The sequence below is a fragment of the Eurytemora carolleeae genome, unplaced genomic scaffold (assembly GCF_000591075.1).
Source record: "Eurytemora carolleeae unplaced genomic scaffold, Eaff_2.0 scaffold886, whole genome shotgun sequence".
Classification (NCBI taxonomy): Eukaryota; Metazoa; Arthropoda; class Copepoda; order Calanoida; family Temoridae; genus Eurytemora; species Eurytemora carolleeae.
Genome location: NW_019402118.1, coordinates 12,916 through 38,807, shown reverse-complemented (window position 1 = coordinate 38,807; position 25,892 = coordinate 12,916). Strand labels below are relative to the sequence as shown.

Sequence of the window (25,892 nt, the reverse complement as noted above, 5' to 3'; positions counted from 1 at the left end):
AGGGTGTTAATCAATAAATACCAAACACTTCACACTTTTTTCTCTTTTTTCAAACGATCATAATTAAATTAAGATCATAATGTCTCTAAAGTGTTAGGACTATATGGCTAATCAGTTCCATCCCCAAAAGACAAAGAACATTTATTAAGAGCAGGGTTAATCAAATCCGATAATTTATTTACCACAAAGTCGTAACATCCTAGAGACAATGTGATTTCGTTTTGATCGGGTATAAAAAAAAGGCCTCTGAAAACATTTTTTTACGTGTTAGGTTTTTAAAACACCCTTATAGGTAAGGTAAAATTGAAATAATTTAAAAAACTCAATAAAAATGAACAAATTGTTAATTGAAAAGAAAACAGTTTATATTTATGTTTAATTTTATTTGGCCTTGGGCTAGGGGGGGGGGCTATAGGAGAGGATTTTTAGGGGGTACACATGGCTTCCCGGACTCTTCTTGTACACCCCTGGGTGTTATAAGGTTTTATAACCTTTAAAATAAATAATATATTTATAGTAACCAGCAACTTTAGTTAGTTTCCTTAAAATATCAAATTCGCGAGAATAAGATATTAAAATATCTAATCATGTTCGTTAATATTCGATTACATTCGGCAAATTTTAAAAATGATCCAGAAAGATGATTTTAGGTCGATGAAACGTATTTTTATTTATCTAGGACGAGCAAAATCTTCAGCAATATTTGGGTAAAAAAAGAAACTCTATTACTAAGGTGATTTTAAAAGAATAAAAATAAAAAAAAATAAAAATAAAAAATAAAAAATATATTAACAGTGTAAGTAAAGAAAAAGAGAGGATGGGTTTAAGATGGATCGTTTTCCCTTTTTTGAAAAATTTTCGTTTCGGTTTAAAAACGACAAAGAAAAAATGAAGAACGAAACGATTGTTTTAAAAAACGAAACGAACGTTTTTGAAAACAACCCTTTTTTTACGACCGTTTTTAACAAAGACCCTTCGTTAAGGATTGTTAACGACCTTTGTAAAAGAAAATACATTTTTTTTAATCGGAAAATCTGAGGCCAGAAACTATTCGGGTTATTTCTCTCGATAACAAACCATTTCAGACAACAATAATTTCCTTATCTTTCGGAAAAAAATTTTAATTAATTAGTTTTTTTAAAATAAAGATCGTTTTAAAAACGATCATTAACTAAAACGATCGATTTTCTTAAAAAAGAAAAATCCGATAATTTTTTCTAAGCGATAGATTTAAAAAACGATATTTTTTTTCTAAAGACGAAACGATTATTTAAAAAAACGAAACGAAAAACGAATAACAACTCTGGATGGGGGGATGTCAACAGGGGCGTATTCAGAAATTTGTCCAGGGGGGGCTTACAATTTTTTTCTTTCCAGGGGGGGGGGGCTCAGCAACCGTTGGGGCCTGAAAACCCCCTGAAATCTATAGATTTCATTGGTCCAGGGGGGGCTTAGCCCCCATAGCCCCCCCCCTCTGAATACGCCTCTGGGTGTTAACAGGAAGAAAGTTAAATTTAAGAAAGATCATGTTAGGGGATCTATCTCTCTCATTATACACATGAAAGTGTTTTATCTTTTTAGACTTTTTTTTTTAGCTTTTTCTATTGTTCTATCTGATATCTATCTATAAATTTGGCCTGTCTGTCTGTTTGTTTGGGTGTTTGTTTGTTTGTTTGTATCCAATAAACGTCAAAACGGCTGAACCGATCTGGCCCAAATTTTTTGTGGGACATCTAGGGACCTCAGGGAAGGTTTATGAATGATTGAAATTTTAAATATTTGTCTCCATCAAAATTTGATCTTCATTAAACTTTTAAAATTTTGAAAATCCCGAAATTTTTTGTGAAAATCCGCGAATTATTTTTGTTTTGTTTTACGATGTACACAAAGAGAACATGAAGATGGGCGCGAAACGCTCTCTAAGGCTAGTTTATAATGTAAAATATAAAAAAGTAAAAAATGCATTCACACATTCAAATTAACAAAAGAAATGTTTTCAACTCTCAAGGATAAATAATATTTGCAATGATATAATGTGTAATGAAGGGAAAGCAAATAAATAAAGTGGTGCGATCAATTAATGATATAATTATGTTTTATCTAAATTTATGTTTAATTTCAAGGCAAGGGCGGTCCAACAGATAATCGCATTAAACAATGAGAGAAAACTAGATATATATATATATATCTATCTAGATATATATATATATATATATATATTTCAATAGATTTTTTTAGTGCTATTTATATAAAAGGTGTTTCTCTAACAAAAGTGTGTTTAGGCTTTTTAGCCTACTAAAAATCATATGTTTATTTTGTGAAAAAAAAGGCTTACAAAAACATTTTTCTCTATAATGCCGTTTTAACCTGCAAATTTAGGCATAATATTGGAAAAATTCCGAAGATATTAATTGCGTTTTCAGTCACTCACTAAACGTCGTTTTTTCTACTACATTTTTTGACTTGTATGTACAATGTTCATAAATCGTCGTTGAAACATTTTACTCCAAAATTCCTCAAAATACACTCAAAATATACTCAAAAGCCCTCAAAATTTAAAATCTTTTTTGTCTTTTAGTTTTTAAAATTCTCAACTCTATGAAAATGTGCAATTTATTCTAATAATAAAACTATAAAATTATAATTTGATCTTTTAAAATTTTTTTTAAAAAGGAGCCCGAGTACATTTTCGAATATTAAATCCACTTTTTATGGATAAAACGGCATTTTAGAAACGATGCCCCCCCCACACTTTAGGTATTATATTTCCAATCAGCAGTTTTTAGTCCATTTGAACGATAATTATTAGACTAAAAAGCCTAAACACAATTTTTTCAGAGAAACCCCTGTATAATCATGTTTTATCTTGTATACTCTTTTAAATTCGCAAACTTTTCCTATAATTTAATTTTACTTTCAAGATAAGATTAAGAGAAAAATAAATTTTTTGTGAATTTATTGTTTTTTTTTTCAAGTTGGCCGGTCATCTGAAGCGAAAACTGAGTATAAGTAAACCAGAAGGAACAGAAGAGAAAAACAGCTCAGTAAGATATTTTAAACCGATTTTTTTACCGAAAAGTTAAAGAGCGCATCTCTAATCTCGATCTAGAAACTAATCAAGAGACTTGAGATCAGCAAAAAGGGATGACTAAGAATTTACCTCGATATTCAGCATTCTTAAGTTTTCAGCAATGACTAAAGAAAGCAAATGGCATAATTTTAGCAAGGAAAGTTGATGTTTTTATTAATTAAATAGGTGGTTGTTTGAAATTCTGCAAAGAGGCCGGCCCTTTTTAAAACTAAAATATTTTTGTTTCCAACCTTTTTAATTTAGGAATTAGAGAAGGATGAAACAGAATCTCCTCGCACCTTCGCCAGGAAATAAAATAGTAAAATAATATTTATTATTTGATTTTGTTTATTTTGACTTTTAACCATGGTGTCCAAATCGGAATACCGTTGCGCGGAATTGCGAAGAATTGCGCAGAATTATGCAAAATTGCTAATTATTTCACAGAATCTCCAATCTCCTTCAATATCTCTACTCTGTAAAACCAACCTCCTTCTATATCTCTACTCTGTAAAACCAACCTCCTTCTATATCTCTACTCTTTAAAACCAATCTCCTTCTATATCTCTACTCTTTAAAACAATCTCCTTCTATATCTCTACTCTTTAAAACCAACCTCCTTCTATATCACTACTCTTTAAAACCAATCTCCTTCTATATCTCTACTCTTTAAAACCAATCTCCTTCTATATCTCTACTCTTTAAAACCAACCTCCTTCCATATCACTACTCTTTAAAACCAATCTCCTTCTATATCTCTACTATTTAAAACCAATCTTCTTCTATAGCTCTAATCTTTAAAACCAACCTCCTTCTATATCTCTACTCTTTAAAACCAATCTCCTTCTATAGCTCTAATCTTTAAAACCAACCTCCTTCTATATCTCTACTCTTTAAACCCAACCTCCTTCTATATCTCTAATCTTTAAAACCATCCTTCTTCTATATCACTACTTTTTAAAACCAATCTCCTTCTATGTCTCTACTCTTTAAAACCAACCTCCTTCTATATCTCTACTCTTTAAAACCAATCTCCTTCTATGTCTCTACTCTTTAAAACCAACCTCCTTCTGTATCTCTACTCTTTAAAACCAATCTCCTTCTATAGCTCTAATCTTTAAAACCAACCTCCTTCTATATCTCTACTCTTTAAAACCAACCTCCTTCTATATCTCTAATCTTTAAAACCAACCTCCTTCTATATCACTACTCTTTAAAACCAGTCTCCTTCTATGTCTCTACTCTTTAAAACCAACATCCTTCTATATCTCTAATCTTTAAAACCAACCTCCTTCTATATCTCTACTCTTTAAAACCAACATCCTTCTATATCTCTAATCTTTAAAACCAATCTCCTTCTATATCTTTAAATCTTTTAAAACCAATCTCCTTCTATATCTTTAAATCTTTTAAAACCAATCTCCTTCTATATCTTTAAATCTTTTAAACCCAATCTCTTTCTATATAATTGTATCTTTTAAAACAAATCTTCTTCTACTCTATAAATCTTTTAAGGCGAATCTCCTTCTATATCTTTATATCTTTTAAACCCAATCTCCTTCTTTTTCTTTATATCTTTTAAAACCAATCTACTTCTATATCTTTAAATCTTATAAACCCAATCTCCTACTATATCTTTAAATCTTTTAAAACCAATCTCCTCCTATATCTTGAAATGAAATTAATTGTACGGATTTCAGGGATTATATGCAGCTTTTTCAAAGATATGAAAATCTTTTGAAAGCTTTTGATAAAATTACTTAAGCCGAAAACACTCGATTATCCAAAAGACCTTTTAACCAAATTCAATTTAATAATTTTTTACAATTTTAAAGATCTATGAATCCACTTGATTTCATCATGATGAAGGAAGAATATATAAGAAAGAATCCACCACCACCCAGAAAAGAATTTGTCAAGGAAAACAACATTTAAAAAAAAAGGCTACAGCGGTAACCAAAAAAAAGAGGAAGCTTTTGTCCTAATTTGAAAAAAAAACATCATTATGGTCTTGTATTTGTAACAGCCACGCATGCAACGATAGCAAGGGCCGATTCACAACGGTACTCTGAAACCTTTGCCTCATCAAGTATAAATTGTAGATAAATGTTTATAATTTTAAAACTGATCACTTTTATTTGTGGTTTCTCTACAATGGTGACAATATAATGCAAAATTACAATATCTTACAAATTATTGAATAAATAACGATTTCAAGGGTACAGTTATGAATCTGACATTGCCATTATTATGCTTACAGTCCCGTTATGCATTTTAAAAGCTGTAATAGTTTTTATTATTACAAATAACAGTTCTTTACTAGGCTGGGTAGTTTCGTGTTGGATAAACATATAATTCCGATTGCTTTATATCGATATCCACACTGGGAACTTTTCAATCCGATTGATCTTTTAATTTTATACATCTAAAACTTATCCGTGTTCTTATTGGTTGAACGTTAAATTCTCCGGCCTCTGATTGACGGAATATCAAATAAAAAGATTAGGTTAATCTGTGGATTAACAAAAGGCCGTGATAAAGCATTGATGTCATATCGGCAATTTACAATTCAATTGGCAATATTTTGAATTTTTTTCTTAACAATTGATTTGTAAAAGTTCATAAGAATCAATCTGCATTTAAATGGCAGATCATAAAATACAATATTTTAATGACAACTTTTTAGGTTTCAATTTTTAATTGTGAATTGTAGAATTTCCAAAATAAGTTTTGGCGTTATTGAGCAATAAGCGAACAAACGGGAAGATATGAGATGATGAAAATGTTGTTCTTGAAGGAGAGATCAGTTGAGAGTGAGTCTGGTAAACAATCAATGGAATCTGTTATGAATAGTTTGAAGAAAATTGTCAAAGCCATAAACCCAAGGTGAAATATATTCTCACGGTCATCCACAGCTTTCAAGCAAAAATCTATGAGATTTTTTCCAATCTATCGTCTAACTATTTCATGGTTTTTTGCTTTGTTTCCACTGTACTTTTTAAAAACATGAGCTGAAAAACAAAAGGTTTCTTGCTCTACAATCTTCATGGCTAGGGTTACAAACAAGTACAGATAGTTTAGTGGGGAAACATTAAAGGTTAATACGTTGCGAAAAATTTAAATTCGACCATGGGTCTTCTAAAAGATGCTTAAATCTATGTGTTCTTTCAACTCTAAAATGGGATGTTTCATATATTTTTTCTTCATAATTTTGCGTTAAAAGTTAATTTAAGATTCAAGATAAAAATCTGCTATTTTTTGCCTTTAAATTCTGCAGCAGATTATAGATTGGCACGCTATTTTAAAAGTAGTTCATATTAGTGTATATAGATTGGCACGCTGGTTTGGAAACACGCTAATTGTTTTTTCTCAGTAAAAGCCAACGCACTCAATTTTAAAACCTAACCAAGAACATTCCCGTGGTTCTACCGAGTTCCCGTGGTTCTACCGAGTTCCCGTAGTTCTACCGAGTTCCTGTGGTTCTACCGAGTTCCCGTAGTTCTACCGAGTTCCCGTGGTTCTACCGAGTTCCCGATCAAAATTTGAGATGAATCAGTCCAGCTAGGGGTTCATTCAAGCTATGATCGGACAAGCAGATAAACAGAGATTACTACTTTACAAAGTATCAATATATATAAAGTAGTAATCTCTGTTTGTTTGTTTGTATATCCGATCATAACTTAGGAACCCCTTTACCGAAAGATATATTTATATCATGTATACACTCTGAAAATTAAATTTTGGCTGTCTTTTATAAGCTCATCCATTTATTTTGTGAGGTAACCATTAAACTGAAATATATAATTCATATAAATGATTAAAAAAGGCAAACCACATTTAGGAATTACCATAACTTGGAGAATTTTGTGAATTTTTCTTCAAGCAGGTTATCTGATAAATGCCGCAAATTGCATTAAAACTCAAAGACTATACTTCAGGTCGTCTTTGTATTTTAGGCGGGAGTTTCCCAGTGATGTAAAGAAGAGAGAAGATGATGAGTACAGAAAAAGAGAAGATCAGGTAGAAAATGTACGGTACATATAGACGTCAGCGTATATATCAAAACAATGAAGACGACGATCGATTTTAATTTTTGAATTTTACCAAGCTTTTAAATAGCATGGATACAAATTTAACATGCATGGAAACAAAGTGAAGCTGTCAATTAACATCTTCTCCTTGCTTTCTTTCAAACTTGTAATTTGAAAGATGTTTGTTAGAAATTAAAACTTAAGTATAAAAGTCGTCTTCATTGAATTACTATAATCGCCGACCGCTGTAGGTCACGTAAAACTCGGGAATAGGAAGACGACTTATAGACTAAATTTATTATTTTAATTCTAAAGTCATCTCTCTTTCAGAGAGGATTTTTAAGCCACTTGTAAAACTACCTTAAAAAAGTTAAGGATGTAAAGTCCCACAACACTAAAACTGTGACGATTTGCAGCTTGCTTTTTGGTTTCATCACTCAATTGAGTATTCCGATGGCTTTATTATATGATTAAGCACAGAAATATGCCAGTTTTGGCCAACAGGGAACCCTGAATGCAAGGAAATGGACCAAACAAATTCCATACAATCGTCTCTGAAGGCTCATCCTTTGTGGGTATCTAGTGTACATATTTTTTATTTGAAGTAAAAAGAACTCGCATTAAAGGGACTGTAAGTCTAATTTTCATTGATCCTGTCTATGCAAAGAGGGAAATGTCTGATTTACATCAAATAAAATCACAAAATAGAGTATGCACTGTACGCTACAGTGTCAACATAGATATTCTTCAAAAATTTATAAACATTTTTTTTCTGTAACTTTTAGAAAACTTAATTATAGAATTGCTTTGTAATCAAGGATATATCGACAATTAGAATAGTTTCTGTACAGAAATTCAAGGATAAGTCCGTAGTCTTTTATCAGTTATAAAGGGTTTACAGGAAATATGTTGTAAATCGGACATGCCGCTCTACAAATGAATGGTTACCTAAAATGCCCTTACAATTCACTGTTATTTAAAGGTCTTAAGCTCTCAAGCAAAAATTGCTGAGAATTTTGCCACTTACCTCTTAAGAACTAAACCTAACTAGCCTTACAGTGCTAAAATGTCCATGTAAAGGGCTATACAGAAAAACATAAATCAAACCCAAGGCGATGTGACATTTCAAAGTCGACCTGTCTTAAAAAATGATGAGACTTTTTAAAGGCAGACTGAATCTATGTGTTAATCCCGTAAATATATAACAAGCATTGTTATTCTGAAGCATATTCTGTACTGAGTGTTAAACTGTAAAGCATGTAGTCAATAGGACAAAAAAAAGATCTGGAAAAGCTTTCTTTTGCAAACAAAAATCATAAATTTTGCAGACTTTTCTATTTTCACCTGTTCATTTTAAAAAGTTATGAAAACCTTTAAGTTTTTAAGCCAAAACTTTTAATTCTGGCTCTCAGATTTTTTTAGATAAAAAAATGTCGCTTGAATGATATTTGTATGTAGCATAACAATAAGAATTTAGAAGGAGGTTTGTTGTATAATCGAATGCATCCTTTTTTGGAACAATGTCTGAAACCTAAAAGTCAAAATTTGGAATTGAACACGGCTTAAATTGAAAAAATTCACTCGGTATCCAGTGCACGGATAAACTTTTAAATTGTGGTCAAATTCCACACAAATCTTTTAAGGTTTTAACTTTTCAAAACAACATTCTGTAAAAGTCTGGGATTTTAAACTATACGCTGAATGTTAATCCCCAAAGAAAATAAAAGGAAAATAACTGAATATACGATCACTTTATGGTTCGTTTTTGCATATGAAAATATTTGTCATTGTATCAATTTATATATCATAGAAGTAAAGCAAATTTGTATTTTGTAGAAGCAATAATTCGAGTCCAAAGAAAGTTAAGAATGCTCGAGAATTATGAGTAAAATCCGGGAACAGGAAAACCGGAATCCAGGAACCAGTCAGTCTCAGCTTCCTTAAGCACGAGCACATGTACTCCTGGATATCAGTATAGTTCATTTACCTATTTAGAATAAACCACATATGTATACTTGTTCTTACTCTTTGAAGTCATTCTTAACTTTCATTTAAACTCGAATTATTGCTGCTAAAATTTTGTAATATTGTGAAATCCAAAAGCTTTAAAAGTTGCAACAAACGAACCAAATATATACCTTACCTCTAAATTTGCCGACTAAGCCTGTTAGTTATCATGACATAAAAGTTTTAGACTATGATGGGTAAATTTTACATACTGGAGATAAATTATCTCATCCAACTAATATTCAACAGCATTAATTGGAGTTGTTAGATACAAATTAATCAATAAATTAAGCTGTGAGTGTGACATGAAAACATAGTTTTATCTTTTTTCACAATCTAAGATTTCTTCTCATCTGAATTTTAACTTAACGGAAAGGAATTTTTTTTTTGCAGCAACCTTAAATTTTCTAACCCCTATTCTTTGCAACCTGGTGGTGGTGTAAACCTTTTATATTTTAAACTTATACTTTTTGATTTAACAAAATTGATTGTTTGAAATATATATATATATATGACGAACTGCTTTTTTCCGTTTTTATTCTCCCTTTTTTGTAAAACATTCAGGGCAATTTTTTATGATCAAATGCAAATTAAAAATCCTTTGTAACATTTCATAATCAAAAGAGAAAAAAAGACTACTAGAGTTCAGTTTTTTTCCATTCTCTAAAAATTTCAGAAAAACAAAAAACTGAATTTTCTATTTCCAGAGAGCGAAGGTGTCTGCTCAGCTACGCGAAGAGATTTTAGCGCGTGCGCGGCCCTCCACCTGGGCATCAGCCTGCTCATGGGAGAACAGGGACCATATTTAATTATAAACAAGATGTAATTGAACTGCTTAGACTAAGTTGAACCACTCCTCTGTAAACCGGTCAGAAGCGAATTCCGGGGGCTTTAGGGGCTCAGTCCCCCCCCCCTGGGTCAGTGAAATATTAAGTTTTCAGATTTTTTTGGCCTCAACTGATCCTTAGTCATCCTGGAAAGAAAATTGGTTTAGCTTAGTCACGTAGTTTTATATTTCTCGTTGTTAATTATATTTGGTGACAGGATGCAGAAGTACAGAGGCGCATCCATCACACCCTTCAACTCATACGCTACCAGGTTAATCAAATTATTAGAGGGGGGGGGGTACCTGGGAGTAATACCCCCTCCCTAGATCACTGTAGTTTTGACTGTCAAATTCTTTTGCATGAAACGCGCTGGGTAACCCTTTTAAACACCTTGCATTTACTTTATTTTTACAACTTTTTAAATGTTTTGTTCATTATTTCAAATAAATAATCCTATTTTGTTCATTATTTCAAAAATATAATCCTAATTTCTAAATGCTTTCCAAATGTCCAATTGGTATCCTTCGGAAAAAAAAACAAAATCAGCGGTAGGGGTTGAACGAGCGGTTTAGAGTTGAACTACAACTTGGACATTTTCAAATTAGAAATAAAAAATTATTTTCTTAAAATAAATTTTAGATTTTCGTTTCAACTTATGGAAACACAAATATTTAATTATATAATTTTTGTTTTAACCGCTAGAATTACAAATTTTTGTAAAATCCACCACTGGAAATACATTTTTTTATTTAACTTTTCTCTACCTTGAACGGTAAAAAATAAAGATTTTTTACATCTCTTTTACGTCAACCGCTGTAAAAACACATTTTCATGGCAAACAAATATTATGAAAACACGTGAAACTCCTTGGTTGAGGAGTTTCACGTGGATTTTTATTTTAATTCTAGACGTTGAATACAGTTTAATTAGAGGAAAAAATCCCATTTTTCTTTTTTTTCTGAACTGCAGGGTGTCCCATATCATATTGAATCGCATTTAGCTCTAAATTGCGATTTACGGGGCTAATCAGAAAATTTAAAAAGAATGAATCATTCAAAAAATTGTATAAGCGTATAATATAAAAATTTGTATGCAGAAAATACTGGGAGATAATCTAATAAGATATGTGATGCTCTATTAGATGTAGAGTCTTAAATCCAGATCTCATCCGCTCATTTTACCACGACTTACGAGTTTTCCCCCCCAAAGCAAATAGATTATTAAGAACAATGGGTGGCAACAGAGAAATGTAACGATTATGCATGACGTCACAAGTGTCTAATATAACAAGGAAAACGATATTTTCTCACACTAGTTGACATGTTTTCCAAGATTAAATAAAAAAGTGTAAATAAAGAAAATAAAAAACACATAATATTGCACTTTTTTCACTGTAAGAGAAGCAATTTAGTGCAAAATTATCACTATTACTAATAGCTTTGTCGAGCACAAAAAAACGTAAGAATACAGCTGTACTGAGAGTGTACAAATGCGTTGCCATCTACTGTACTAGAATCTATTTGGCCCAAATTGTAATATGTTCAAAATTATGAACAATATGAATTATGATTTCCTTATTTTCAGATGGAATAGTCTTCAGGATTTAAGACAGGTAATAATAAAATATATTTTATGTTGCTATGAGAAAAAATGACTGCATTATACAATCATAAATATTTTGCCATAAATATTTGAAATTTTGATCATTCATAAACCTTCCCTGGGGTCCCTAGATGTCCCACAAAAAATTTGGGCCCGATCGGTTCAGCCGATTTGACGTTTATTGGATACAAACAAACAAACAAACAGACACCCAGACAAGCCAAATTTATATATAGATGTGAACGTCATTATATCGGTCTGAGAATGAAAACTTTTTGGAAAACATGCTAAATGAATTTTGCGAAAGGAAGCGAAAAATATGCTAAATTTTTTGAGAAAAAAATATGCAACATTCTCACCAAAATTTGAAAAAATTTGCGCATTTTTTTTTCGTGAAATGTTATCTTTATTTTGCTGGAGATCCTAGTTTGACGCAAGAACTCAGTTTCATGTGAGGTGCAAATTAATACTTAAAGGGACTGTAAAGGAAAAATGAAAGGGGGTAGGATGAAAGCTAATCACTTTAGCTCTTAATCGCGACACGTGAAAGTTATATCTGATGTTCCTGTCTCGAGAAATTGATCTACAACTTTGTCAAATTTATATGAAAATTAATATATATATACAATTTTGTATTAAAGTAGTGGGTTTAAAAAGATCAAATTCAGCAAATAAGCAACCAATCTGAAAACGAAAGCTAATTTTAAATTAGGTTTACTTTTATATTAGTTATTTCTATTTTTAATAGCTTTCAGCCTATACCCCCTTTCATTTTTCCTTTACAGTCCCTTTAAAGGCCAGCTTCTGACCATTTGAGTTTACTTGAGTTAGTGATTAACATTTTCAAATATTTAAAAAATAACTCTGTATATTTTGTTTTTGAAAGGTGGAAGAGGAGAAGAAGGTGGTAGATAAAAAAGCTGTAAGAGAAAGAATACAAAACAAGGTAACTTTTTATAAATAAATATATCACTTGCAAAAATTCTCAATTTTAAAATCCGTTCGTTTCTTTAGTTAAAGTTAAAAGAAAGATTACATACATTTAAGAATTGTCAAGTTCTCACTGAAAACAAATATGTTATGAACCTATCACTCTGTTGTTGCCTGCCAATGGCTTAGTTGCCATTTCTCTAGTCCTGTCTATTTGTAAACTCCAGTACAAGACTTATACTAGGACGACTTTTAAGTAGCTAGACGAATTAGTACTTTGCTATAGACTTGAAAAAGGACTGAGTCTGAAAGTAACTGGCCAAGATTGAGTGGAATAACGACACACGTTTGCACACAAAACTATATTTACAGGATAAACTATACAAGCTGTTGATCAATCAATAAATTCGATCTTATATAACACAACATCCACAGCTGTGGAGAATGTATTTCTATAAGACTCCTCTGATTTGATACTTGATAACCACTGGTAATATCTGGGGTCCAACATGGCAGATTACACTTCTTTCTACCTCTGCTTAGAGTGTTGTTAGATTCCCCTCTCCTGCAACGATCCGTGCCTAGCTCTGCCTTGCCTAGCAATACCAAAGAAGGGTTCAACACCCGTTTTAGCTTGGCAATTGTCTTGATCCTTAATAGGAGTTCAATACCCTTTGAAGCTTGGCTTGGATTAGGCCCAGATATGTCACACTACAAACATATCTCATGTGGGAGCATTAACAGTACTATGTCTATTGTGAATTCCCCTTGGTTCACAGTACACTTACAGACTTCATAACGGGACAGTGCAAAAAACAAATTCCGGCTATTATATGGTATATTTTAGGGGGAGGGGGGCTAAGCATTGGCTGGGCCTCCAAAAAACCTGAACACCAAAGATTTTAATGACCCCCTAGCCCTCCTGAATATGCCTTTGCCCGGCGCATAGAAAAGTGGTTCAATACAGTTTAAGTAGTTCAACTACTTCTTCCATTTTAATCTGTTTTATCATACATTTTTTGACAAACGCATATTGTGCAATTCTGTTTAACAGAGGCTACCTTTAAACTTTTGAATATTGAGTAATATTGTTTTGTTGTCCAGAGCAATTGAAAATTGATTATAATTTTAAAAGTTGTATCTATGTATCTATGATGGATCTATGAAAGTGAACTTGCAGATTTATACAGCAGTAAATCAAAGGAAAATGAGTTGATCTCTTTTCAATTAATTGAAAACACCAATATTTTCCACAAATTGTTACTGGTTTATATACAAGGGTTTAAGATTGTGAATTTGGGGATGTCAATTTTTAAAAGGAGCCAAGATGGAATTTAAAGAATTTGAGCCGCGGTTTAAATCTGCCAAAGCCTGTTTTATATTAAGCGCCAGCTTAAATCTTAAAACATTTGATACAATTTTAAGTGGAACCAACCATATTTAAGCCGTGGCTTAAATTTAAACCGCCGCTCAAATTCTTTAAATTTGGCCCTTGGTGAGAATAATCTGCTGTTCTCCTTGCTCTTTTAATGTTGTTCTAATTTTCTATTAAGTTAAACTGCAAACTTTATAAAATAGCTTTTATTTTTTGCGAATACTCCTGGCCCTTTAAGCCTCTAAGAATAATATCTGAAACATTTTATTTTTAAAAATATTATGGAATAAATAAAAATCAAAGTAAACAGATTAATTTTGTTTATTAAAACAATAAAACCCAAGTCAAAGGTTGAATCTATTTTTAGGTACTTTCCCTAGTAAATCAGCCTAAGGAGCGGAGATTAGAGGATTATTTCAAGGCAGGGCAATATTTCTTTAAAAATATTCCCCCCCCCCCTTGGGGAGATGAAAAATTTGTAATTAAATTAAAAACTTCCCCCTCCCCCCCACCCGTCTTTCAGACTTTAAATCAAAAAACGTATTCCATACTAGCTTACTGGGACAAAAAAATATTTCAAAGAGAGGGTGGGGAGATTTTTTTAATGAAATATACACCCATGTTTCAAGGATTGTGATCACAGAGATTTCTCCGTAAAAGGACGAACAAAAATCAAACCAATAGATTACCTGATTCCTGGTATTCTCCCAACCAGGAATATAAAAATTTATAAAACTTGACTTTCATGGCAATGCCATGCCCCCCCCAAACATAATTTTATATTTATGTATATAAAATTATACTTACTTACTCTAAATTACTAAATCAAAAATATCGCTTATTTGGCAGCAAAAGTTGGATGACTGCCAATAAGACAATTTTTTTTGTTAAAATACGCGATTTTTTTAAGCTTATTTGGTATCCATCCATTTTTTTACCCAAATAAGTGGTTTTTTGATTTTGTAATGCAATGTGATGTAATGTAGCTGGGGACAGACACAGAGCTTCAGACACTTCTGTGTCGGCTACTAATTGCACTCAAATAAAAAATATTTAAATCATAAATTCAAAAAAAAGATCTGAAAAGTCAAAATATGAATTTTTATTCTAGAGAAATAATTCTTGCTCTGGAGGCCGTAGAGTACAGGTTTATATTTTATTTTAAAAAAAATATTTTGTTTTGATTTAAAAAAAATTTAATTAAATTTGTACCAGTCAAATTCTTGCATTATTAAATTTGCATAGCTAGTACCCAATACAAATTTGGATAAAATTTAAGTATAATTTGTGTTAACAAATACTATTTAAAGAAAGAGTGTTAAAAGATATTATTTAGAAGAAGAAAGCTAACAAATATTATTAAGGAGAACATAGTTATCAGATATTATTCAGGAGAAGAGAGTTAACATATATTATTCAGGAGAAGAGAGTTAACAGATATTATTCAGGAGAACAGAGTTAACAGATATTATTAAGGAGAAGAGAGTTAACATATATTATTCAGAAGAAGAGAGTTAACAGATATTATTCAGGAGAACAGAGTTAACAGATATTATTCAGGAGAAGAGAGTTAACAGATATTATTCAGGAGAAGAGAGTTAACAGATATTATTCAGGAGAAGAGAGTTAACAGATACTATTCAGGAGAAGAGAGTTAACAGATAATATTCTGGAGAAGAGAGTTAACAGATATTATTCAGGAGAAGAGAGTTAACAGATATTATTGCGCATTTTAGCAAGGAAATAAAAACTAAAAAGAAGGCGCACACTGTGAAGCCTATAGAGCATGGGAAGGGAGAGAAAGGAGAATCAAAATACAGGTATTAGTAAGTTATCAACAACTAAGTACTGAGAGTCCGAATTTAATGAAATCCACCAAAAACCGGTTTCAATTGAGGGCCGGCTTAAATCTTGAAACATTGAATACAATTTTATGTGGAATCAACAATTTTTGAGCCGCGCCTCATATTTAAGCTGCGGCTCAAATTCTTTAAATTCGCCCTCTGACCAAAGAAAAGTAGGGTTTAGAGGAGTGTCGTACTGCACACTTGTTTACAATCCTCCCAAAGTTTGAAAGAAATTTTTGCTTGAATAGTGTACTGCTTTAATAGTGTACAAACTTAAATTCAAACGTTTATAGTTTATATTTTCCATTACAAATTATTTAGGTCAAAATTATCTATGTAAACTTATGGCTGAAATGACCGGCATTGCCCGTGTAATTTAAAAAATCTAATTTTGAAATAAATAGAATTTTGATGTAGAAAAATCGATGTTTTAGCCAAGGCTACCCTTAAGGTGCCCATGGGGTACCTAAAAGAATGTCAGCCAATTTTTTCCAGCCGTTTGGCCAGCTCTAACATATATTCTTATCCATAGACACAGTGTTTCGTCCTTTTAGGACTCATCAATAAGAGCGAAGAGCTTTATTATATAGAAAGATAAACTAGTTTAGTTATGATGCTATCTATATGAATATCTACTAACTGAACTGCCCGACGTTGTCCGTGAATTAAAAAAAAAATGTTGAAGAAAAAAATAGAACTTTTAATTATAATAGATTAGATTATTAAAAAAAATCTATGTTACCCCCATGGGTACCCATGGGTTCCCGAATAAAATGTCCGCAATTTTGTCCAGCTGTTCGGCCAGCTATATAAGCTAACATATGTATTTATATATAACTAGAAATTCAGGGCGCTTCGCGCCCTTCTTTCTAGGCTTTTAGGGCGCTTTGCGCCCATCTTCTATTTAAACTTTTAATTTGGACTTTATCTGTGAGCATCTTCTCTTTGTACAGTATAAAACAAAAACAAAAAAAGTTTGCGGATTTCATAATATTTTTTCGCGCATTTTCAAAATTTTACAAAAATAAAAAACTTTTAAACACAAATTTTTTAAATTTCAATCATTCATAAACCTTCCCTGGGGTCCCTAGATGTCCCACAAAAAATTTGGGCCCGATCGGTTCAGCCGTTTTGACGTTTATTGGATACAAACAGACAAACAAACAGACAAGCCAAATTCATATATAGATATAGATACAAATATAAAAATTAACAAAGAGCTTTATTATACAGTGCAGAAGGATAAACTAGTTTTGTTTAGTTATGGTTTAGTGACGCGAAGTAATGCCCTGTGGGAGACTGTTAAACCTATAAATGTTGCTGTGAGAATGAAAACCGAAATGTTTTCCTCAAACCTTCATATTCCAATCAGGACAGAATCCAGAAATAAAATCTTGTTTTCATTCTTTTCATCAAGTTTTTTTAAATTAAAGTTGTGAAGGGTGAAGTCGTGAATCTAATTCTACCACTCAATAAATGAGGCTTACTTGAAAATAACACGTATATTGCAATTAGGGTTGTTAATCGTTTTTAAAAACGATCGAAATAGCAAATGTTTTTGAAAACGAACCACACGTTTTAAACTTTCAAAAAACGAATAGCTATCTTTTTAAAGAAATTGTTTGCTAATGAATCTGTGTTTTTTGACCGTTAATTTAAATTTTTTTATAAAGATAATGTTAAGAATGTTTACTATAATGTTTTTGTATCGAAACAAAATAACCTGAATGTTTTCTTACCTCGGATTTTTCAACTGTATTTTCTCTAAAAAGGTCGTTAACGATCTTTAACGAAGGGTCGTCGTTAACCATCGTTAACGTAGGGTCGTTTTCGAAAACGATCGTTTTTAAAAAAGATCGTTTGTTTTTCGTTTTTTCTTCGTCGTTTTCAAAACGAAACGATCGGTTAAAAAAATAAGTGGAAACAATCCATCCCTAATTGCATTTAACTTTAACAAAGCGATTTTTATATTAATGATTTTAAGTACACAAAATGAAAATATATCACATAAATAAAAAAGACGCTTTTAGAAGTATATATGTGCAGAAACATTTAAAACATTTAAATGTTGGTTTTCAAGCCACCATTTTCTTCATACATCGTGAAATTGTTCAATTTTCCGTATTTTTCTGTTAACATTTATGGATCTGCCAAAATTTGGTAAATCTAAATTTTGGGCCTAATTGGTTGAATCGTTTTATTGGACACAAACAAACCAAACAAACAAACAAACAAAAGAAGTAAGGTAAAATTATTTATTTCTGGATTTTCAGAGCAAAAGTATCTGTTGACAGTTTATATGTTGCTATCACTACCTGCCCTGGCTCTGTAGGTAACAAACACTGGTGGAATAAAATTGTATTCAAAATTATTTTATTGGATGATTCCATTACAGAGAAACTAGTGTATTTCCATTTTATTTAAGTTAGGTTTTTACTTTTAGATGAATTTTAATATGGTTAAATAATTACATTAGAGCAATTCAAAATTTATTAGTTTTTATTTCTGCCTTTTATCAAATATTGATAAAAATGTACAAATAAGGCAATAGATTATATAAACAACAAATTTCTACATATTGGTAATTTAGGAAGTACACAGTACAGCGAACAGCATAAATGGGAACATTTAAAGGGATGCGCTCTATTCAGTATTGTAGGCACGTTACCCAGACTCTACCAAACTAAAATAATCTTTGAAATAAGACGACGACCTTTACAATACTTAAAATTGTCGTCTTAATGATATTGCTGACGGTGTATGTAGAGTCTGGGAGACGTGTAGGTTTATCTGAACCGGTTCTATCAATTGCGGTACAAAATAGGTATAAACAAATAATAAAATAAACTATGGAAATATCTGTCTAATTAATAAGAGGATGCAAACAAACAGATGAGTGCAAAAAATATAAAAAATGTTGAGGATAAAAGAATAAAAAAGTCGACTTTCAGATTACAAGTTATGACTTAAAATACTCCAATGAATATGAGGCAAAGCAATTGTTCAGTGTTAACAGATCAATTTCACTTAATAATTCATTTAATAACTTACTAGTAAAGTTATTTGCTTTGTAATTGTAACAACATTAAATGCACTGCATTATTGCTTTAATGGTGTCTCCTATATTTTTCTAGTTCTCAATTTAGTAAATTGTATCTTGAAGACATCAGTTTAAAGGGAAACTTTGTCATGTTGTTCAGGACTTATGGTTAGAGATGGTTAAGTTCGACTTGTTTTATTTCATTGTTCGAGAACAACCCCTTTCGTTAATTTTTCGTTGTCAAAATTATCGTCCTTTTTCTAACTACTTTGTTAGTTTTCTCACTGAACGATTGTTCAGTAATAAGACGATAGTTTTTTTTTAAAAATTTGTCCGAAAAAATCGTACGTTCAGTTAAAAACTAACGTTTGTGAAAAAGCTTATTCCAAAAATCCATCGTTTAGAAATCAAATTTTGTTGGAAAATTCGTTCTTCATTAATAAATCAATCACATTTCCAAGTTCAATCGAACAATTTTTAATCGTTTTTTGTTCGTTTTTAAAAACTACCTTTTTCAATTCTCTGAACGATCCATTTCGGTCGTCCATCATTTGTTTTTTTCTCTGAACAACATCATTTTTCACAACAAATTTAGTTTGTTCTCAAAAATTGCGTTCGTTAAAAAACGATCTCTACTTACAGTATTCTAATCTAGGCTGCTAGTTGTGTCCCTACCAACTGAAGAGGTTCTAGCCCAGGAACAAGCGGATGCAACTTTTACTAAATGTGAACGTAAACCTCAATCACAACTTGTCAAAGTAAGTAAGAAAATGTCTGAATAGATGCAGGGTTGACGCCCAGGCCCGTAGCCAGGATATTTCCAAGGTGGTGCAAAAAGGCGCGCCACGGGCGAATTTTTTTTTTTTTTAACAATGCTTGGTTTGTTTTTACACTGGTTTATGGTTGTTTTTATTACATTATCAATGCACACTATAAAAACTAACCTTAAAGACTAAAAAGTTTTAAAAATAAACTCTGATTTTTTAATCCCTATATCTTTCCAACCAAATGTCATAGACCTTAGATATTTCTAACAATAAGGTCTGGTTAGATTAAATAATGGAAGCCTAAAATATGGATTAAACAGCATCAGATTCCAAAGATATAGGGACAAAAAAGTTTTTGCAAAGATTTAAGTTTTTTTTGTTTAATATGCTAAATTGTGATCGAAAATCGAAGCTTGCCCGGACAAGGAAACAATTGTTAAATAAGTGTAGAATATTTTTTTTGGCTCGAGAGGCCAAAACTTAAAATCTTAGTCTCCAGTCTAAGCATAATAATCTCAGCTCAGACATCCAATGTTAGATCCGACTTAAGTAGGGCTGGCCAAAGTTTTGTTAACACAGCGGAATTTTTGAAAACTAATGGAAGAGTCCGTTAACGAACAACCATAAATTTTGAATCAAATAGAATTGGGCGTTTTTGAAGAAATTGTTAACTGCAGGCACCGTTACTGATTTCTGAAATATTTGTTGATTAACAAAGTTAATATTGAGATCGTTAACAAACGGTGGCTTTAATAAAAAACAAAAAACATTCCGTTTTAGCTAAAAGACGAACAACTACCTGAAAAAATGTTAAAGGATATAACTAACCGGTAACGAACGGCTAGAAAAAAAGTCAGAAAATGTCGAGCCTTACACAAAAGTTTTACTCTATTTAACGGAGAAAGCTGTAACCCGTAGAATTTTGGTCTTCTATGTTTACAATTTGTTTGTTTATGTTTTAACTGTATACGGTTGTACTTTGTAAAACAAGAAAATTACAGTTCAAAAACGCAATAAACATATCCGTTCTACCTGAAAAAATGTTAAAGGATATAACTAACCGGTAACGAACGGCTAGGAAAAAGTCAGAAAATGTCGAGCCTTAACACAAGAGTTTTACTCTATTCAACAGAGAAAGCTGTAACCCGTAGAATTTTGGTCTTCAATGTTTACAATTTGTTTGTTTATGTTTTAACTGTATACGGTTGTACTTTGTAAAACAAGAAAATTACAGTTCAAAAACGCAATAAACATATCCGTCTGCATTGTGTTCATCTTAAAGAGAGATTACATCTTCACAATATTGCTGCCATTTACCGTTTTCATAAAATAAACTCTAGCAGACATTATTCGATTAAGGCTTTTGAAATCAAGTATTTCAATGCTAATTCTTAACAAAGACGATCTCGAATTCGTCACTGAATTCCCATGTTTATTGGGACACCTTGTACTACTGCAGATCAACTTAATACGGACTTTACGGAATATTTGCAATTATATTATCAATAATATCTATTGAAAATGCAAAATAAAAATTAAAAAATTATGATAGGAGCAAACCTGAGATTCTTAGGCTCCTGTGGGATATCGTTATTTTTAGATTGGTTGCATATTTGTTGAATATGATCTGTTTAATACTACAACTTTTATACAAAATTGCATATATAATGAATTTTCGTATAGATTTGACACAGTTTGATATAAATTTCTTATATGTATCGTTCAACTCCTGAGATTCTCAGATTTCATTCTATACCCCTCTCATTTTTCCTTTACAGTCCCTTTAACATGAGATCTTGAATATCATGACTTTAATTTTATAGATTATCTTCCATAATTATCTTTATAGAGAGAATGTAAACCAATAGTTTAATGAGTATAATCGAAAAATAAACCCACGTAAATATATTTCTAGAAGTGAAAAATATCGGATTTTTTAATGAATATTTTGATAAGATTCTTCATGTGTTTTATCTTTTGTATACAAGGTGCCTTTAAAGGCCTTAGGTATGCATGGTGTTCAGTTAACATGTACATGTACATGTACAATCTAATTATGTTGGAGCAGACGACTAATTGTAACCTCAGAACAACTAAAGATTATTTTAAGTTTATATTTAAGTTACGAACTTTATTTATTTAAATGTAAAATCATTGCTTGCTATCTTTATGAATTAAGTTAATGGGACTGTAAGCGTAATTTCAAGGAACTCTTTATTCAAAGATGGCAATATGTCCGATTCACAACGGTAACCTTATAAAGCTTTCACTGATCTAGTATGAATTTTAAATCCATGCTTTTGTTTCTTTAAACTGTTTATTTTCATGTATGGTTTCTCCGCGAAAGTAAGCATTTCTTGCTTATAAGAAACAATGGAGAGAAATTCTGAATTAAACACTTTTCAGTTCAGATTACGGGTTTAAGGGTACAGTTGTAAATCGATCATGCCATCTTTGTGAGGAGGGTCAGTTGGAATTACGCTTTATAGCCCTTTAAAGTTTTAAACAGTTGAAAATTAGAAAATCTATTTTTTCTAAAACAAACACCAAATTAAGACGATACTTATTCTGATTCATAGTAAAAGTTATATCAGCCTAAAAATGCACACTATAAACTCTACTTTTCTTTCGGTCAGTGTACTGCAGATCAGAGTAGTACGCACAGAAAGCTTAGGTTAGGGTGCGCAGATTGATGAAATTAAATGCAGCTCTGAAAGGCTATAAATTTCGATTATCCCTCCATGCAAGGATAGTAATGTCCGGTTTACATCGGTACCCTTAAACCATTTCTCTGATCATCATTGTCTGAGATAATTTCGTTTTTCTAGGTTTAATTTTGATAATTCCTATGTAGTAAGTAGTAGTATAGTAGTGTGTAGCAGTAGAAATGCGTAAGTCACTTTTGTAGAGAACTCACAGTTGAAAATATCATTTTCAAAATAATAAATTATAAACAAATTGATAATTAAATCATAATTGATCAGAAAAAGCTTTCAGGGCATTGTCAGATAGGGTCATTAACAGTCTCTTTAATAGAAAAATAAAGATTGACCCAAAAAAAATTATCTTATGTGCAGTATCTAGTGTGAAGGACTAGCAAAAAATCTCAATTTTTTTATTCATTGATTTCTCAGGATATGATAACAACCTCATCCGGATCCCTCAGTAGAATTAGGTAATATAATAATAATAATAATAATAATAATAATAATAATAATGAGAATTAGCTATTCAAGTTTTCTGTGTATATACAGGGTCACCCACAAAGGATGAGACTTCAGAGACGATTCTAAAGAATTTCTTCTCTCTGTTTTCTTATATTCACGATTCCCTGCAGCTTTAAATATTCTTTGGCAAGTAATTTAAAACCCATTAAAAGACTCTATCAAGGGCTGGAAACTTAATTTAACATTGGGATTGTCATCCTTTGTAAGTAACTCTGTATATAGACAAGATACAATGATGTATAAAAAATACTTTTTTAAGTTTTAAAAAATATAGCAAAATTTTAAAAAGTATAAAATATTAGTACAGTAATAACAAGAAAACTTTGGAATAGGAAGACGACTTTAAGACTCAAATTAAGACTTTAAATAGTCCAATGAACATGAGGCACAGCCATTGTGCATTTTGAACAGACCTATTTTACTTAAAAATGGACAACTTGCTAGTAAAGCTATTTGCTTTGTAACAACATCAAATCCACTACAGTATTTCTTTAATGCCGTTTCCAATTCTACAGTTTTCTTTTTTTAGTTTCCACACTCAGATAACCTTCAACTACTTTGATGCTGTTATGCTGGTTACAAGGTATACGTGGCGTACACAGGATTTTATCTTTGGGAGGAGCAAAACAAGATTAACACTTCCACCGAGGGAGGGAACCCCCGGATGCCATGAGCCTCCACCCTGCAGACACAAGCCTCCCATATTTTCTAGATAGTTCGAGCCTCCGCCATGCAGTAAGAGCCTCTGTTATACAGCACAGCTTCTTCATAACTTTTGGATTTTTCATGTTAAATAGAATATTTTTCATTTTTTCCTACAAAGTGGCCCAACTGATGATTAATGTTGTTGATTAATTGTCATGATTTTTAACTTATTTATGGACTTATAAAGTGATTTATGTTGTACAATAAAACAGTAAGGAGGCTATTTAAAATTCATTTCTGAATTGAACTTAGTTTATTTTGTTTTAATCTTTAATTTAAGCGCACTACCTATTTTTTTAGACTCAGATTATTTGTCAATGCTAAATTTTTGATTATCTTAATTCGATAAAAATATTTTAAAAAAGTATCGCTTAAATTTAAGATTAAAATATATCAAATAAAATTATTTTCTTAATGTTTTCTCTAAATGTTTTTAAAAGTTTTATAAACCACGTTACCACTCATAATTAGTCACTATTTATATCAATTGATTAATACTCATGATCATTGGAAAACCTTTTATGCCACTATTTAAAAAAACACCGAAAAATCTTTACTTCATGTAAAAACAATTTAAGGAAACTATTGTGTGTAGCGGAGGCTCTTACTGCATGGCGGAAGCTCGGTCTGCCTAGCAAATCTGGGAGGCTCATGCCTTTATAGCAGAGGCTCATGGCGTCCGGGGGTTCCTTCCCTCTCCCACCCAAATGATTTCAAAACCCCTAGCTCACTGAATTTGTGGCGTATCCAGGATTTAATCTTGGGGAGGGGGTTTTATGTTTGTTTTGCCCCCCTCCCCCTATATTAAATCCTGTATACGCCCTGTGGCCGAATTTAAAGAATTTGAGCGGCAGTTTAAATTTAAGCCGCGGCTTAAATATGGTTGGTTCCACTTACAATTGTATCAAATGTTTCAAGATTTAAGCCGGCGCTTAATTTAAACCAGGTTTGGCAGATTTAAACCGCGGCTCAAATTCTTTAAATTCCATCTCTGGTTACTTAAAATTGTAAGTGAAATTATAGGGGATAAGTAGTGTGGGGTTGTGAACTACTTAGGATACGACCTTTAAAGGAATAAATTTAAGCCTTGACAAATTTTCAAGTGATTGTATAACGTTAAAAATATTACTGGCAAAAAATTTAATTATTAAACACAAAATCATTCAAAAAAAAGTCTAGCAAAATAAAAGTGAATTTCTCAAAAGTATCTTTATGGTTCCCTAAAAAGACAATTATGTTTTCATTTTTAAAGTAATATTTTGCTTTACAAGCTGTTAAGAAAGGTTTATAACATCAAACAACAAAAACATAAAAATACAGAAAATGTTTTAATTTTATTTTTTGCTTGTATTATTTTTGTTTTTACTTTTCCAATTTAGAATTTTTCATCAGGTTTCTACGGACTAAAAAGAATGCAACGAGATATAAATGGAAGAGAGAAGAAGTTATAGCAAGGTATTTTGAAATTATTTTTAGGTTTATTTCAATCTCAACGTTTTCCCATTTATTTGTAATAATATTGTGAACCCAATCAGGGTTCATACCTATGTACATAATCTAAATAAAAGTTCATTGCTCCCAGTCATAGAAATGATACACATAACAAATGTAATCTAAGAATAAAGCCAAACAAAAAGGGTATTGAACTCTGGGTATGTCTGCAGCCTTAAATACATAACTGTACGGGGACAAGGGTACTGAACCTCTTCTATTATCTAGAGATACCACCCTCTTTCTTATCTAGAGAATTTTGCCAGCAGAGAAAGCAGATCGTCTGGGATCTTAGCCCCGGAGTTCCATAGGGAGTTATTTAGCACAAAGCATCCAATCAGAAGAGTTGAATGGAAATATTTTTGCCCCTGGCAAATATCTTGTAGATCAACTCTATTCGGTCCAACAATAATCATTTGTATGGTTATAATGTAAATATATTGTGTGTGCAACCATGCTTTGTTATTCCACTCAATCTTGGCTTTTTAGAACTGAATTCTTTTCAAGTCTACATGATGAAATGCCCAAATTTTCAAGTATGCCCTTAAAAGTTTATTCTAGCCAGATTTTTTTGTTTCACATAGCATCTAGCTGTCTTTGTGTATCGATTCAATACTAATTGGTAAACAAAGGCGACTAAAAGTACAATGTCAGAAAACCATCAGTTATTTGGGATTTAAATAAATCAATTGTTTTTTTCTGGGAAGAGTAGTAGATGGACTGTAGGTGGACTGACAAAAAAAGACATTGAAAAAGGAAAAGAAGGAGGGATTCATGCCATTAGGGAGAAAAAAGTTTTAATTGCAAATGTCAAAAATTCAATAATACTCCTTTTGCAAGGCAAGGAAATTGGATACCAATTAGTGTTTGCAATTTATATAAAAAGAGTAACAATGATTTTTATTTCCAGTATTATTAAATCCAATCATTGAACGCAACCTTGTAGTATCCAAATTCTAAGCCCATCTATGTA

The 25,892-nt window shown here is 31.6% G+C and overlaps 1 protein-coding gene across 4 annotated transcripts in view; it reads left to right on the top strand.

Moving 5' to 3' along the window:
* LOC111717912 (uncharacterized) overlaps positions 1 to 25,892 on the top strand; it is a 37,084-nt gene that overhangs the window by 9,333 nt on the left and 1,859 nt on the right. Inside the window, exons 8-30 of one of the 4 annotated variants that reach the window (XM_023493376.1) lie at positions 680 to 733; positions 2,976 to 3,044; positions 3,335 to 3,378; positions 4,906 to 4,990; positions 5,868 to 5,956; positions 7,027 to 7,090; positions 9,816 to 9,904; positions 10,153 to 10,206; positions 11,520 to 11,547; positions 12,424 to 12,483; positions 14,210 to 14,263; positions 14,472 to 14,557; positions 14,954 to 14,989; positions 15,543 to 15,662; positions 16,951 to 17,061; positions 17,963 to 18,021; positions 18,280 to 18,348; positions 18,474 to 18,513; positions 19,385 to 19,487; positions 22,631 to 22,671; positions 23,253 to 23,306; positions 24,808 to 24,883; positions 25,173 to 25,625. In XM_023493376.1, coding sequence (XP_023349144.1) covers positions 680 to 733; positions 2,976 to 3,044; positions 3,335 to 3,378; positions 4,906 to 4,990; positions 5,868 to 5,956; positions 7,027 to 7,090; positions 9,816 to 9,904; positions 10,153 to 10,206; positions 11,520 to 11,547; positions 12,424 to 12,483; positions 14,210 to 14,263; positions 14,472 to 14,557; positions 14,954 to 14,989; positions 15,543 to 15,662; positions 16,951 to 17,061; positions 17,963 to 18,021; positions 18,280 to 18,348; positions 18,474 to 18,513; positions 19,385 to 19,487; positions 22,631 to 22,671; positions 23,253 to 23,306; positions 24,808 to 24,835 — 1,437 coding nt within the window. In that variant the 3' untranslated portion in view covers positions 24,836 to 24,883; positions 25,173 to 25,625. Of the gene's footprint in view, positions 1 to 679; positions 734 to 2,975; positions 3,045 to 3,334; positions 3,379 to 4,905; positions 4,991 to 5,867; positions 5,957 to 7,026; positions 7,091 to 9,815; positions 9,905 to 10,152; positions 10,207 to 11,519; positions 11,548 to 12,423; positions 12,484 to 14,209; positions 14,264 to 14,471; positions 14,558 to 14,953; positions 14,990 to 15,542; positions 15,663 to 16,950; positions 17,062 to 17,962; positions 18,022 to 18,279; positions 18,349 to 18,473; positions 18,514 to 19,384; positions 19,488 to 22,630; positions 22,672 to 23,252; positions 23,307 to 24,807; positions 24,884 to 25,172; positions 25,626 to 25,892 lie in introns of those variants that run through there. The other 3 variants (XM_023493373.1, XM_023493372.1, XM_023493375.1) reach the window with 3 other exon arrangements.